General features: G+C 43.4%; 1 protein-coding gene across 1 annotated transcript in view; it reads right to left on the reverse strand.

Annotated features, from left to right (window-relative positions):
• Positions 1 to 14255, reverse strand: part of HGSNAT (heparan-alpha-glucosaminide N-acetyltransferase) — a 580634-nt gene that overhangs the window by 117383 nt on the left and 448996 nt on the right. Inside the window, exon 15 of the mRNA XM_086937464.1 lies at positions 2030 to 2107. Within this exon, the coding sequence (XP_086793590.1) occupies positions 2030 to 2107 (78 nt within the window). The remainder of the gene's footprint in view (positions 1 to 2029; positions 2108 to 14255) is intronic.

Raw genomic sequence — 14255 nt, forward strand, 5'->3', positions numbered from 1 at the left:
GCTTGATAAACACATGATCACAGCTGCTTAGTGGTTAGGCACTTTCTGTGGAAGAACACAGCTCAGGCCAAAAAAGCTGCCCTCAGATAAACCAATGTCTGCGCGCCTCCATGGTCCCTCTCTGAAGTAATTCTGTAGCTCTTTTTGTGATCACATCTGTCTCGAATGTGAAGCCAGAACTCAAAATATTTAAAAAAGCACAGTCCTGGACGGTAAAGGGTAATGTTTTGTGTTTTTTTGGGCAAAAGGGCAAAAGGGCATATTGTATACAAGCAAACTGCCATCATTCGCACTGCAGGCAGCCAAAGGCTCAAGTAGGCTGACCTATTGATCCTTGTTGTAGGATGTGGTGAGCTGGAGCAAAATATAAATGAAGCAACAACAAACCAATGGATGAAGAGGGCTGGTTGAAACCCCCTAAAGCTAAGTAGTAGATCGTGTTCATTTATGGATGGATGGATGGTTAGAGGGATCCAAAGGTCTTGGCTAATTCCATACCTCACCATAATAATTTTGATTGTCACACACGGACACATTCAATCCTAATAACCTTGTGATTAATGTGATGAAACCCTACTCAACCACCAAACTGGTATTGCCATAAGAGAAAATTGTGCACACTAAACAAACTGGACATCACCAGAAGAAGAATCAAGATGCTCTAAGCATACATCTAGGCCCAGAATTCCTCTAGCGGGCACACCAGTATAACCCTGTGGTCAAACTAGCACACCGCATACTATATTCTACTGCAGGACAAAGAGACTTTCCAGGTAAGACAATGTGTCAGATAACATAGGGCTATCCCATCGCATTTTGTATGTAAGGTGCTAATAAAGCACGAATATATGTATTTTGCTGATAAACTGTTTTGGTTGCGGACAAGTTCAGCATGCAGCCAATTTAAGGCCTGAAACCACTTTATGAAAATGAACCCTAGCACTTAGAAAGTGGTGAGTTCACTGTGGTAGCCCTTCATATTTCTTACTGCATGCCATCTGCCTGGCTCTTCCATCATTGCTCATCAGCTGTGCTTTTCTGCATCTGTATGACACTGTTGACGGTGATGGATCATGATGGTTTTCTGGTCCGTCTAGTTTTTAGCAATGGACTGGAAGTATTTCTTTCGTCTGGTCATGTTTGAACTGCTGTTGATTTTCATTAAGACTCAGGGAATTAAATATATTACTGGTGGTATACATCACCGCGTAATTCCTAATAACACAGTTTTACAGCAAGTATTACTTAGCGTTTGTGTTCATATGCAGTAAGATGTATATTTATACACCACCGTGGAAGTGTAATTTTTCTGAAGTGGTAAATATTTAGCAAAAGTAGTAATAATGTAATGTGACCTATGTGTACATGAACTGACATCACTTTTTGAAGAAAATCAGAATCAAAAGCCAACTCACACAAAAGATAAAAGATCGTAGGTATTCATAGGAGTCTATGAGACACGTGACCACAAATAAACAGGGTGGCATGATTCCGCACACAAACAAGGCAGGCACGCCGGCCGTCGCCAGGCAAGACGTGCGGTCCCGTGTGAATATGCCGAGGAGTGCAGTTCACACAGGATCCCTCCCCGAGGATGAGTTATGAGCAAAGATTAATTGTCAGTTTCTCTAAAGCACAGCTCGGGAGCCTGACATGCTCGGTGTGATACCACCAGCCTGCAGTCAGAGATGGAGACATGCACACGCGCTACAATGCTTGCTCAATGGATTCATTTTTTACTGAACAGAAACATGTGATGTAACGAACTCTAGTAACCCCGTGTAGAATGAGTGCCCTTAAGCTGTTTCTAGATACATTTAGAGTTAGTTGAATGTGGCTCAATTATACATGTAAATCGAAGTGTATGGCTCATACTGAGAAATTACACTTTTTAAAATCCAATTACTGTTACAAATCAAGTCAAGAGTAACCTGCTGGGCTGTGGAACACTGCTCCTAATGTACCTTTCAAAACTGAATATATAAAAGCATGAAACAAGTAAACACAAAGACACGTTCATTACACTTACCATCAGGATGCTCCAAACAAAAAACCTCGCCATGATCTGTTTGTGTTGACCTTTATAAAACAAGAGTATCTTCCCAGCCTGCACAAAGACCAGAACACGAGAAATTATAATAAATACACATTCAACAAACACAATGGCTCGTGTGTTTTGTCAATATATACTGAAAACATTATTACGAAACTAGCTAAGCTGAGGCAGGTAGGGTAATGTAGGCCTATGTTTGTTGAGTTACTCTCAGGTTTGTGGGCACCCTGTCACCAGAGGCAGGACTATAACCTAAACCTGTAGCTGGTAAATCCTCTCCCTGCACCCTCTACTGCACACAAGCGGGCATCACAGATGGCAGGCACTCCGGCATGGACCTCCTGGTCCTTGGCAAAGGAGCCAGGGTGTCTTTTTAGGCCGATGACCAGGATGGGGCGGGGCGAAAGTAGGACGGTGATAACCACACAAAGCACAGAATCACCATCCAAGTAGCTTTATTAGACTTTTACGGTATTGTTGTTACTATTGTTCATTACCACCTGACTTTTCCTTATTCACATCCCTCTGGGCAGACTCAATTCAGAGAATAAGGACGAAAAAGTAGCATCGGACACGTTAAGTCTAGACAGAAATATTGTGGAGAACTTTCCAGCTAAATCTTGTATCAGTCTGGAAAGAAGCCTCAAAAGCATAGTCAGCAGAATGCATGTGTGGCCTTCGTCATGTACTGCTTATAACCAGGGCCAGTGAAATTATGCGTTAAGGGAAGACTTCATTATGTGGCAGGGTTTACTAAATTATGGGTCAAGAAAATGCACATTATACAGCATAATGTGGCACATTTTCAGATAGCGTCAGTTCATAATTTTGTCATTTGTACACATGGTAATGCTGTCTGGACGAAGGTTTCACCTTATTAGCACTACTGTAACCCCCAAACACAGCAATATGCAACTCAAGGTGAACAGTCAAACTTTCCAAAGTGCCTTCCACTGACTGGGAACTCAAAGCAGCCCAGGCAATTTTGTCGGACCAGCTGCCGGGTGGTGGTGGGGGGGGTGGGGGGTGTTGCAACTGTGACCATTGATGCATCTGTAACTGGAGGCCGATATTACAACACCGCTGCAAAACCGGCCACCACCACTCAAGAATCAGCCCCCACCTTCCAGCCCCCCGGGAAAATGCCCAATGCCAGCTACGGCCAGTCCAACCCTGTCCACTGCACAGCAACTTGCGTCGCTGCATTTTTAGTAACGTTTGATCTGTTTGAGCTGGAAATTCTATTTTTTTATAAACTCTGCAAATTACGCAGCAGATGATGGATTAGAGGGCAAATGTAGCAAATCCATAAGTATGCGAAAAACACTGCGTTAGTCGCATAATTCCAGTGGACCTGCTTATGAACTCCCATCTAATATCACTCATGACATGTTCTAACACTGATAACTGCATTGCTGACATCTAAAATTACTTCACAGATAACAACAGTGTACATGGTGGGGGCACATATTATAGTTCTTTGAGTTAACTAAAACTCGTGAATTTCAGAGCGTTTTAGAGTTTAAAATGTAATTATTCAACTAACATCTTCACCTAAGTATAATCTTTGTTCTTTCAATGAAAAAGAAAACATATATATGTGTGTGTGTATATGCTTATATATATATATATATATATATATATATATATATATATATATAAATATATATATATATATATATATATATATATTTATGAATGAATGAATGAATGTTGGATTTATAGAACGCGTGGTTACCCTGGGGCGTCCCAGTGCTGTACCACTGGGGAACCCGTCCTGGCTTTCCCTGTGAGATGGTCCCTGCTATTGCCCAGAGTTGCAGCGTGGTACCCCATGGTTAGAGTGGCACCGAGGTGAGATTTATCGGGCCCGCTGACATTGGTCCTGCACCCGGCCGCGTCGGGAATTGAACCCTGGTCCCGGGCCGGCCTCTGCCTCCACGTCTGCCGCCTCTAACCGTTGAGCCATAATATATATGTATGTATATTTATATGAAAAAAGCAGTCCTTGTTCCGTCTATGAACGGCGGAACTTGAAAGGTCTGGACCTCCTGAGCCTCACACAGTACAGCGAAGTAGAGCCAAAAAACAATCACTCCTCAAATGAGTTTGCAGGAAGACGGTTTATTAAATAAAGATGACGCGTTTCACTCCACAAGGGAGCTTGATCACAATATATATATATATATATATATATATATTACAGTAGTTATAGTTAGGACCTATTATCCATAGGAAATCCGCAACATTCTATTTGGAATAACTTTGGCGCCAATTGACGAATCTTAGCGACATTTTCAAAACTTTTGACCAGCTCTGGTCCGCTCCTATCCTGAAAGTTTCACGATGATTCATCAAGCGGGGGACGAGAAAAAAGGGGGGTCCCAAAACGTGTTTTACCCATGCAATTTCCAATAGGACCTTTAGCCGCAGATACAGCCTGAACTGCTGAACGGAATTACACCAAATTTGGCAAAGAGGTAGTCCTTTGCTCAGACTCGTGGTGCCTTTTGCTTATTTGGTGTAAATATGTTCAGTAGTTCCTGAGAAAATGACAGTTAAAAGCATTTATATATCTATGGGCGCGTACCTATCCGCGTACCCTAAGCGCAGCCTAAGCGCACCCTGCCGTGCACGAGCTGTATTTTAATTGGCTGTCAACACTTCAAATCAGGAAGTGTTGGCAGCCATCTTGTGCCTTGGTAGAACCGAGGCACAAGAAACCCCCCAAAAACGCTGCAAAACACGAAAAGGGGGCAGGATAGACACACCCTGACCCCCTAGGCCTGCTCAGGGGGTCCCACAAGGACCCCCAAGGCCCAAAAAAATCAACATTTGAAAAAGAGAGAGGAACCCCTTAGTACAGTCAAGGGAAGTGAGGTTATCTAACTCAAGAAAGAAATAGTTCCCTTGAGAAAAATACAGTAAAAGCTAAAACATAGCCTCAAAGTACACTCTATAGTCAAAACTAATACAATCACAAAAATATAAAATACAACAAATTTATTGTGCAACTAAGAATAAAAACAAATCATTTCATACCTATACATATCATGGTTACCTAATCAAATGGTTAAAAACGACATACAAATAATAACACAATCTATTGTGGCCTGCACAATTGAAGAGACAGACAAAAAGTGTAAAACACAAAACTTGTAAAATACAATTGGTACATTTAAAGCTGTCGAATATTCACACCTATGTTTCACCACAATTAATTTTGAATATAAACATAGGAGGAGGAAGCTTAAATTGTACAAAGAATTGGCGTCGACGCGTTTCGGTGGTTCGGAACGAGAATGGAGTCCACCTTTATCAAGACATTTCTTTGTTGTCTGTCGTACTGAAGATACCCTATGAAAATGATTCCTGGAAGTTAGCGATTCTCGGCTGTGCAGATACTAGCACTCTTATTGTTGAACTGCCGGTATGACAAGGATTCTGAAATACGGTTCTGCTATTGCAAGGGCTTGCCGGACGTCTCACAGGTTTGAGCTATGAGAAGCAAAGGAACTACCCTTTTTATTCTTATGGATAAAAGTCCTGGCAAAATCTGCTGTTGCAGGCGCTCGCTGTGAATCTCACTAAGTGTAGATGATAAAAGAAAACTGGAAAGCTGCTCTTCCTTTTTGAAGATGTGAGTCCTGGCGAAACCTGGGTTTGACAGGGTTTCGTATGGACCTCTCTTGAAGCGCTACCGTTTGGTAAAATTGGCCGCCGAAGTAGTTGGGACGAATTAGCCTCCAAGGGAGAACCGCTCCTGCTGATAATGGGGGTTCCGTTTTGAATACAACAAAAAAAATCAACAACAAAAAATAATCGTGGGATGCGCATAGAATCTGCGTTTTAAAGGTTATTAGCCCCTGGGGAGGCCAAATCCTAGGGGCATTTTTAAAAAATAGTGTGGGGGGTCCCAATCCCCCCCACACTGCCCTGGGGACCGCCACCCCCCGGGGCTCTAACTTAATATATGCGGGTGCTCACGGGGCCCCCCGCAGCCCCTGGGACCGCCACCCTCCAGGACTTGAAAACATTAACTGGGGGGGCTCTGAGGCCCCCCCAGCCTCGGTGACCGCCACCCCTATGGGCGCAGTGGATCTGTGTACCTATCCGCGTACCCTAAGCGCAGCCTAAGTGCACCCTGCCGTGCACAAGCTGTTTTTTAATTGGCTGTCAACACTCCAATCAGCGGCTCCCACCCTGTCATTGCAAACTGCTTCCCTATTTGGAAGGGAGAGCAGGAAACCTGCTCTCTCTTCCAAATAGGAAAGCAGATTGCTTTTCCACATGGGGAGCAGCATGTTAGCTGCTCCCCATGTGGAAAAGCAATTCAGGATCCTGCAGGACACGGGGAGCCTGCTGGGATCATGGGGGAATTGGGGACCCTCCAACGGCCCCCAACGAAGAGGCCCATCCCCCAGGGCTAGTAGTGGCCCAGGAGGGGGGCCACGCGACCCCCCTCCCATAAAAAAAAGATTTTTTTTTTTAAGTAATGGCCCAGGGGGATGGGTCCCCGGTGCCAAAAAAGGCTACAGGAGGGGGGCAAGGCAGCCCCCTCAAAAATAGGATTTTTTTTAAAAAGAGGGCCATGTCCCGGGGGATGGGCTCCCCGGGGCAAATTATGGCCCAGGGAGGTGGGCCACGCGGCCCCCTTCCCGATTTTTTTTGATTAAAAATTGGGGGCAGGCCCTGGGGGATGGGGTCCCCAGGGCCAATAAATTAGAAAAAGAAGGGGGGCTACACAGCCCCCCTTCTTTAAAAAGAATTTTTTTTAAAAACGGAATTGGGTCGTAGGCTACGCCCCCTCCTTGCACCACTCCGCAAACGCATCCCCTGGCGCGTTTGCAGAGGGGGAACAAATTCTCCTTGAATACTGGGGGTTCCTGGGGGCCAACTAGCCCGCCAGGGGGCTGCGTTACAGAGAGGTGTTCTGAGCCCACGCCCAAAGGGGCGTGGCCTCTGAATACCTCTCTGAAACGCAGCTCCCTGGCGCATACTGGAGGTACCTGGTGGGCTAGTTTGCCCCCAGGGGACCGCAGGATTGAAGAGGAATTAATTCCCCAACTTAAAATGCGCCACCGGGCGTGTTTGCACACATGTCACTGCAGGCCCCGCCCTTTTCCTTCACCTTTGTACAAATATTCCTCTAAAATCAGGCGAACTACGAATTCCGATTTATTCACCTGTTATCAGGAGAGAACTCAGTGCGGCATCTTTTAGCCCAGCACTGACCCTGAAAAGTAATTCTAAGCGTACTTACAAGTAACTTGTATTTCCTTCCATAGGAATCCATTGTGTGGTTTTCACCAGAAAAGTTTCTAAGTGTCAATTTTCACAAACTAAAAATATTCCTAAAAAACTGCCTGTATAACTTAAACGAATTCTTTCGACTGGTTACAGGAGATGCACCCGTGCTGGATCAAATCAGGTAGGTCAAATCCCCCCCATTCTTAAAAAAAACACCTCTGCTGACCCTGATGACCTTAACAATCTACGCCCTATCTCTAACCTTCCCTTCCTCATAAAGCCCTTGAAAAATGTGTCCTGTCTCAATTAGATAACCATATCGTCTCCTTCAATCTCTTTGATGCTTTCCAATCCAGTTTTAGAAAGGGATGCAGTACCGAAACTGCTATGCTCAATATTACAGATGACATTCATCGCTCTCTTGACAAAGGTGAATCCTCAATACTAATCCTCCTTGACCTCTCGGCTGCACTTGATACTGTCCACCATCCCACCCTTCTTAATACTCTCAAAGATTGCTTTGGTTTTGAAGGCACTGTACTCAAATGGTTCTCCTCGTTCCTTCAAAATAGATCACAACAAATTAAGCTCAGTCACTGCCTCTCTAAACCTCAACCTGTCTCACGAACAAGCCAAAATCAGTTACCACCTCGATGCCGACGATACCCAACTATACTACAAGATCAAATGCGACAATGACATCCTTCACCTCAATGACACCCTGATTAGAGTCCAAGCCTGGTTCCATCTTAATCATCTCAAACTGAATCCTAAAAAAACTGAAATCATCCTCTTCACTCCCCAAAACAAATCCCTTCCCATTCAACTCTGGATCAATGATATCAAAGCACTTAATTGCTCCCTCTCCACCTCTAATTCTGTCAAATCCCTAGGCATCAGCATTGATCATAATCCTACTCTCATCCCCCACATTAAAAATGCAGCCAAAAGTGCTCTTTTCACCCTTCCCCACCTCAAAAAAATTAAACCTTTTATTCCAGCTGATAACTTCAAAATCGGTGTCCAATCACTTGTCTTTTCCAGGATTGACTATGGTAACGCCACACTTGCTAGCACCCCTAAAATCCATCTTGCTCCGATTAAATCTGTTCTCAACCTAGCTGCCAGACTTATTTCTGACTGTAAAAGATTTGACACATCTCTCCTGTCCTTAAAAATCTCAATTGGCTCCCAATGAAGGACGATCCACCTACAAGATTGCATGCATTACTCACAAAGCTCTTCACCAAAACACCCCCTCTTACCTTTCAATCAAACTACAAAAAGCACGGTGCTCCAGGTCCCTGAGGAGCTCTAACTCCCTTGTCCTAGACTCAAATGTAAAAAGACCCAATCCCGTGCATTCTCTGGTAATGCTCCTACGATTTGGAACTCTCTCCCCAAGGATCTTCGCTGCAACCCCTCTTACCCTCTCTTCAAAAAAAGACTCAAAGTACTTCTTCTCAACAAATATTGGGGTACCTAATGTTACTGACTCTACCCCTGCTCACTCTTTTTCCTTTCTTGTTCACTCCTCTACCCACCCCCTCTCCCTCTTTTCATATTCTCTCTTCCCCTCTCTACACCCCATCTCTCTCTTAAATCTCAACACTCATCGTCCCCTTAATGATCTCTCTGTTTCTTTGCCCCCATCGCTCATGTGAATGCTATGTTTTATCCCATGTGAGTATTCTGCACACTGTTAATTTTTCTTGATATGTTGACCTACTTTGTAAAGCGCTCTGATACTCTCGGGTCCAGCAGCGCTATATAAAACCTTTTAAATAAATAAAAAAATTGTGTGGTTTTCACCAGAAAAGTTTCTAAGTGTCGATTTTTGAAACGTACAAATATTCTTCTAAAATCAGCGGACCTACGTATTCCGATTTACTCACCTGTTATCAGGAGAGAACCCAGTGCTGCATCTTTGAGCCCAGCACTGACCCTGAAAAGTAATTCTAAGCATACTTACCAGTAACTTGTATTTCCTTCCATAGGAATCCATTGTGTGGTTTTCACCAGAAAAGTTTCAAAGTGTCGATTTTTGAAACGTACAAATATTCCTATAAAATCAGCAGAACGACGAATTCCGATTTACTCACCTGTTATCAGGAATGACCTCAGTGTTGCTTCTTTGAGCCCAGTACTGATCCTGAAAAGTAATTCTAACCGTACTTACCAGTAACTTGTATTTCCTTCCATAGGAATCCATTGTGTGGTTTTCACCCGAAAAGTTTCAAAGTGTCAATTTTCACAAACTAAAAATATTCCTTAAAAACTGCCTGTATGACTTAAACGCATTCTTTCGACTGGTTACAGGAGATGCACCCGTGCTGGATCCAGGATCCACCACTGACTAAGAAAAAGTAACGTTAACACTACTTACCTGATAAGTGAATTTCCTCCCATAGGATAACATTGGTGATTCTATGTGAAAAAGTTTTGAAGTGTCAACTTTTAAAATACAATAATATTCCTTAAAAATCACTACTGTAACCAAAACGTTTTTACTCAACTGCTTTCAGGAGATGTCCCAGGACTGAATCTATGATCCAGTCCTATGGTTAGAAAAGTAATCCAAAAAGTAACTAATTGCATTTAACTAGAAATTGCGCATTACAACAATTGTAACTACTGTACTTAAAAATCTATTGCCTATTTGCAAAGTATTTAAACTAAAGTAATTCATTCTGAGAAAGTATATTTGTAATGTAATGTATAATGTAATAAAAATAAAATATCTAAAAATAAATTATTTAAAAAAATGTAGTAAAAAAGTGTAAAAAATAAATAAAAATAACAATTAATACATTTAACAATTGTCATTTACAAAACCTTTGAAATTCACTGAAAAAAACATAGGTTTCAGACATGTTATAGTTAGGAATTAGCATTTAAAAAAACCTTTAAAATTCACTGAAAAAACCATAGGTTTCAGACAAGTTATAGTTAGGAATTACCATTTAAAAAACCTTAGAAATTCACTGAAAAAACCATAGGTTTCAGGGGTGTTATAGTTAGCAGGACATTTCATGTGTACAAAACCATTGAAATTCCTCCGTTAAAGTTAGTTCTACTAACTATAACTCGCACGCCTGCAATCCACTGCTGATGATGTCACATATTACATCATTCATGACATGATCAGTGACATCACTGATGACATCACTGATGACATCATCCAGTGAATGTGGTTTAGTTCGATATTTAAATATATATAATATATATAGCAATCTGTATTGAAGATTGACTGGATGTATAAGTGTCTGGATGGAGGATTTAGTAGCACGGTCATTGACTGTCTAAGTGACTTCTTTTTCTATTTTTTCCTCATCCCCCAGAGCCTGCCCCTAATTTAAAAAAAAAAGAAAACCATTTGGAAGGGGGTCTCGTGGCCCCCTCCCGAGTCCTTAATCTGCCCCGGAGACACCATTTCCCGGGGCATGGCATTTAAAAAAAAAAAATTAAATTGTTTTGGAAGGGGGCTGTGTTGCCCCCGTCCTATGGCCACTTATGGCCCCGGGGACCCCATTGCGGCATTTGTTTTTTTTATTATTTATTTTTTATAAACTTTGGGGAGGGGGGGCGTGTGGTCCCCCCTCCCAGGCCATTTGTAGCCCCGGGGACCCCATTCCCCAGGGCTTGCCCTCTCCATTGGGGACCGTGGGGGATCCCCAATCCCCCCCACGGTCCCCCCGGCTCCCCGCGGCCCTCGGGCCCCGGCATTTCTTTTCCACATGGGGAGCTGCTAAGATGCAGCTTCCCGTGTGGAAAAGCAATTTGGTTTGAATTTTGAAAGAGAAAGCATGTTTCCCTGCTCTCTATTTCTAAATTCAAACCAAGTTTGCTATGGCAGGGCGGGAGCCGCGAGACTCTCGCCCTGCCATAGCAAACTACAGTGTCCCGGGAGTGGGCACTGGGGGGTGGCGGTCCCCAGGGCCATGACAAGGCTCCAGGAGGGGTCCACAATTAATAAAGCCCCGGGTGGGTGGTCCCTGGGGCTGGGGGGTCCGTCACGGACCCCCCAATTTAAATATTTAGACCCCCGGGGAAGTGGCGGTCCCCGGGGCGTGTGGGGGGGCTTGAGCCCCCCACAAAGGTTTTTTTTTAAAAAGCCCCGGGAGTGGTGGTCACCAGGGCTGCGGGGGGCAGTGTGCCCCCGGCATTCACAATTACATTGAGCCTTGGGAGGTGGCGGTCCCCGGGGCTTGGGGGGGCCTTAGAGGCCCCCCAACATTACACTATAACGCCCCAAGGGGGTGGCAGTTCCCGGGGCTGCGGGGGGGATTGGGCCCCCCCACTTTTTTTTCAGGATGCCCCCGGGACTTGGCCCTCCGGCTGGATCGGCAGGATCTGCGCACCATGCACGGATTCTGCTGATTTAAAAAAAAAAAAAGAAATTTGGGGCCCTGGGTGTCCTTGTGGGACCCCCTAAGCAGACCTAGGGGTCAGGGTGTTTCCACCCTGCCCCCTTTTCGTGTTTTTTTTCTCTGCTTTCTTGTGCCTTGGTTCTACCAAGGCACCAGATGGCTGCCAACACTTCCTGGTTTGGAGTGTTGACAGCCAATTAGCATACAGCTTGTCATCGGGAGGGTGCGCGGATCCTGTGTGACCATAGATATATATATGATTTTACTTTTGATTTTCTCAGCAACTACTGAACGGATTCACACCATTTAACAAAAAGAAACGACTCTGAACCAAGGGCTACCTTTTTGCCAAATTTGGTGTAATTTCGTTCAGCAGTTCGGGCTGTAGCTGCGGCTAAAGTTTCCCATGGGAAATTGCATGGGGAAAACACGTTTTGGGACCCCCATTTTTTCTCGGGCCTCGCTTTAGGAATCACGCCCAAACTTTCAGGATAGGAGCGACCACAGTGCCCCAAGAGTTTTGAAAATTTCGCGAAGATTCATCAACTGGCGCCAAAGTTATTTGGAATAGAATGTTGCGGATTTCCTATGGAAAAAGGTCCTAACTATAACTACCTACTGGCAACCGCCAGTAGGTAATATATATAGATATATATAAATATATATATATATATATATATAAGTATATTAAAACAAGAAGGATGCCCTTATGGAGACATCACAAGAAGAAGAGTTACTGCACACAACCTCATGCAGTAGCAGCCACATCTTGCCCTCTCACTTCCATCTTAAAAACTGTCAAAAGCATTTCGAGCGGTGTCGCTCTTGATCACTGGCTTTTAACAAATGCATAGGCAGCGGTATTTGATCGAAAGTTCATTTTATTCAAATATACAAGTCCTGCCTCAATGGGCGTCAGCAATCAAGGCATTGTGGTATTGATAGTCCAAATAGTTTGCCCAAACTTGATTACCATTAAAAAACCCAGTGGGTCCCGCTTTCTCCATATGTAATTTTACCCCAGTGGGATTGTGCCACAATGTTTTTGCCCCATGTGGGTGGAAGTGTCAGAGGTGCAATTTGTTCCGCTCACCAATATACTCCGGAGGTCAGGCCCCCTCCACTCCAAAGGGTACGCGCTGTTGCGAGCACCAAGGATCCGCCAAAGCCGCGGCGGGACATCTCCGCGGCCGTACCAGCCGCAAAACATTAAAACAAGAAGAATGCCCTCATGAAGACGTCACACAAAGAAGGGTTACTGCACACAACCTCCGACAGGAGCAGCCACAGCTTGCCCTCTCACTCCCATCTTAAAAACTGCCAAACGCGTTTCGAGCGCTGTGTCGCTCTTGATCACTGGCTTTTAACGAATGCAGAGGCAGCGGTATATAATCAGATCTCATTTTATTCAAATATACAAGTTCCGTCCCAATGGGCATCAGAAATCAAGGCATTGTGGTATTGATAGTCCAAATAGCTTGCCCTGACTTGAGTACCATAAAAAAAAAACGAGCGGGCCCTCTTTCTCTATATGCAATTTTACCCCAGTGGGATTGTGCCACAATGTTTTTGCCCTCTATATATATATACATGTGTGTGTGTGTGTGTGTGTGTGTGTGTGTGTGTGTGTGTAAGTATGTATATATACATATATATACATGTGTGTGTAAGTATATATATATATATATACACATATATATATATATATATATATATATATATATATATATATATATATATATATATATATATAGAGAGAGAGAGAGAGCGAGAGAGATATAAAGGTATACATATTTAACACTTATAAATTTTAAATCAAACTTCACAGTCACTGAATGACGTCATCATTGATGTTACTGACCATGTCATGAGTGATGCAATATGTGAGGTCATAAGCAGTGCATTGAGGGGGCGGAAGTTATAGGTAACTCAGGTAACTACAACAGCTAAATTTCTCTGGTTTTGTATGAGTAGGTCAGCCTAACTATAATGTCCTTGTAACCTTTTTTCTTAGTGAATTTCTAAGATTTTTTAAAATTCTCTTTGCTAACTGTAACGTCCCTGTAACTTTTGTTTTTTTAGTGAATTTTTAAGTTGAAAAAAATCCTATTTGCCAACTATAACGTCCCTGTTACCTTTTTTTTTAATGAATTTCTAAGGTTGTTTAAATCCTATTTGCTAACTATAACGTCCTTGTAACCTTTGTTTTTTTAGTGAATTTCTAAGGTTTTTTAACTAGCAGTCACGTTTGCAGAGTGGTGGAAAAAGGGAGCTGCTTGGGGGATGAAGTCCACTTCAGTCCTGAGGACCTCAGGTCACAAGGGGACCATCATTGCCCCACCAGCAGTGCGCCAAGAGGCGTGTTTGCAGAGGGGTCCACTGCAAATCCTGCCCAAAAGTTTAAAAAAAAGAAATTCTTTTATTTGACCCTTGGGTTCCCTGTGGACTCCCTGAACAGGCCTAGGGGGTCAGGGTGTTTCTATCATGCCCCCTTTTCTTGTTTTTTACCGTTATTTCTAGTGACTCTGTTCAACCAAGTTAAAATATGGCTTTCAACATTTCTGATTTGAAGTATTGGCAGC

The sequence above is a fragment of the Lissotriton vulgaris genome, chromosome 9 (genome assembly GCF_964263255.1).
Source record: "Lissotriton vulgaris chromosome 9, aLisVul1.2, whole genome shotgun sequence".
In the NCBI taxonomy this organism is placed as follows: Eukaryota; Metazoa; Chordata; class Amphibia; order Caudata; family Salamandridae; genus Lissotriton; species Lissotriton vulgaris.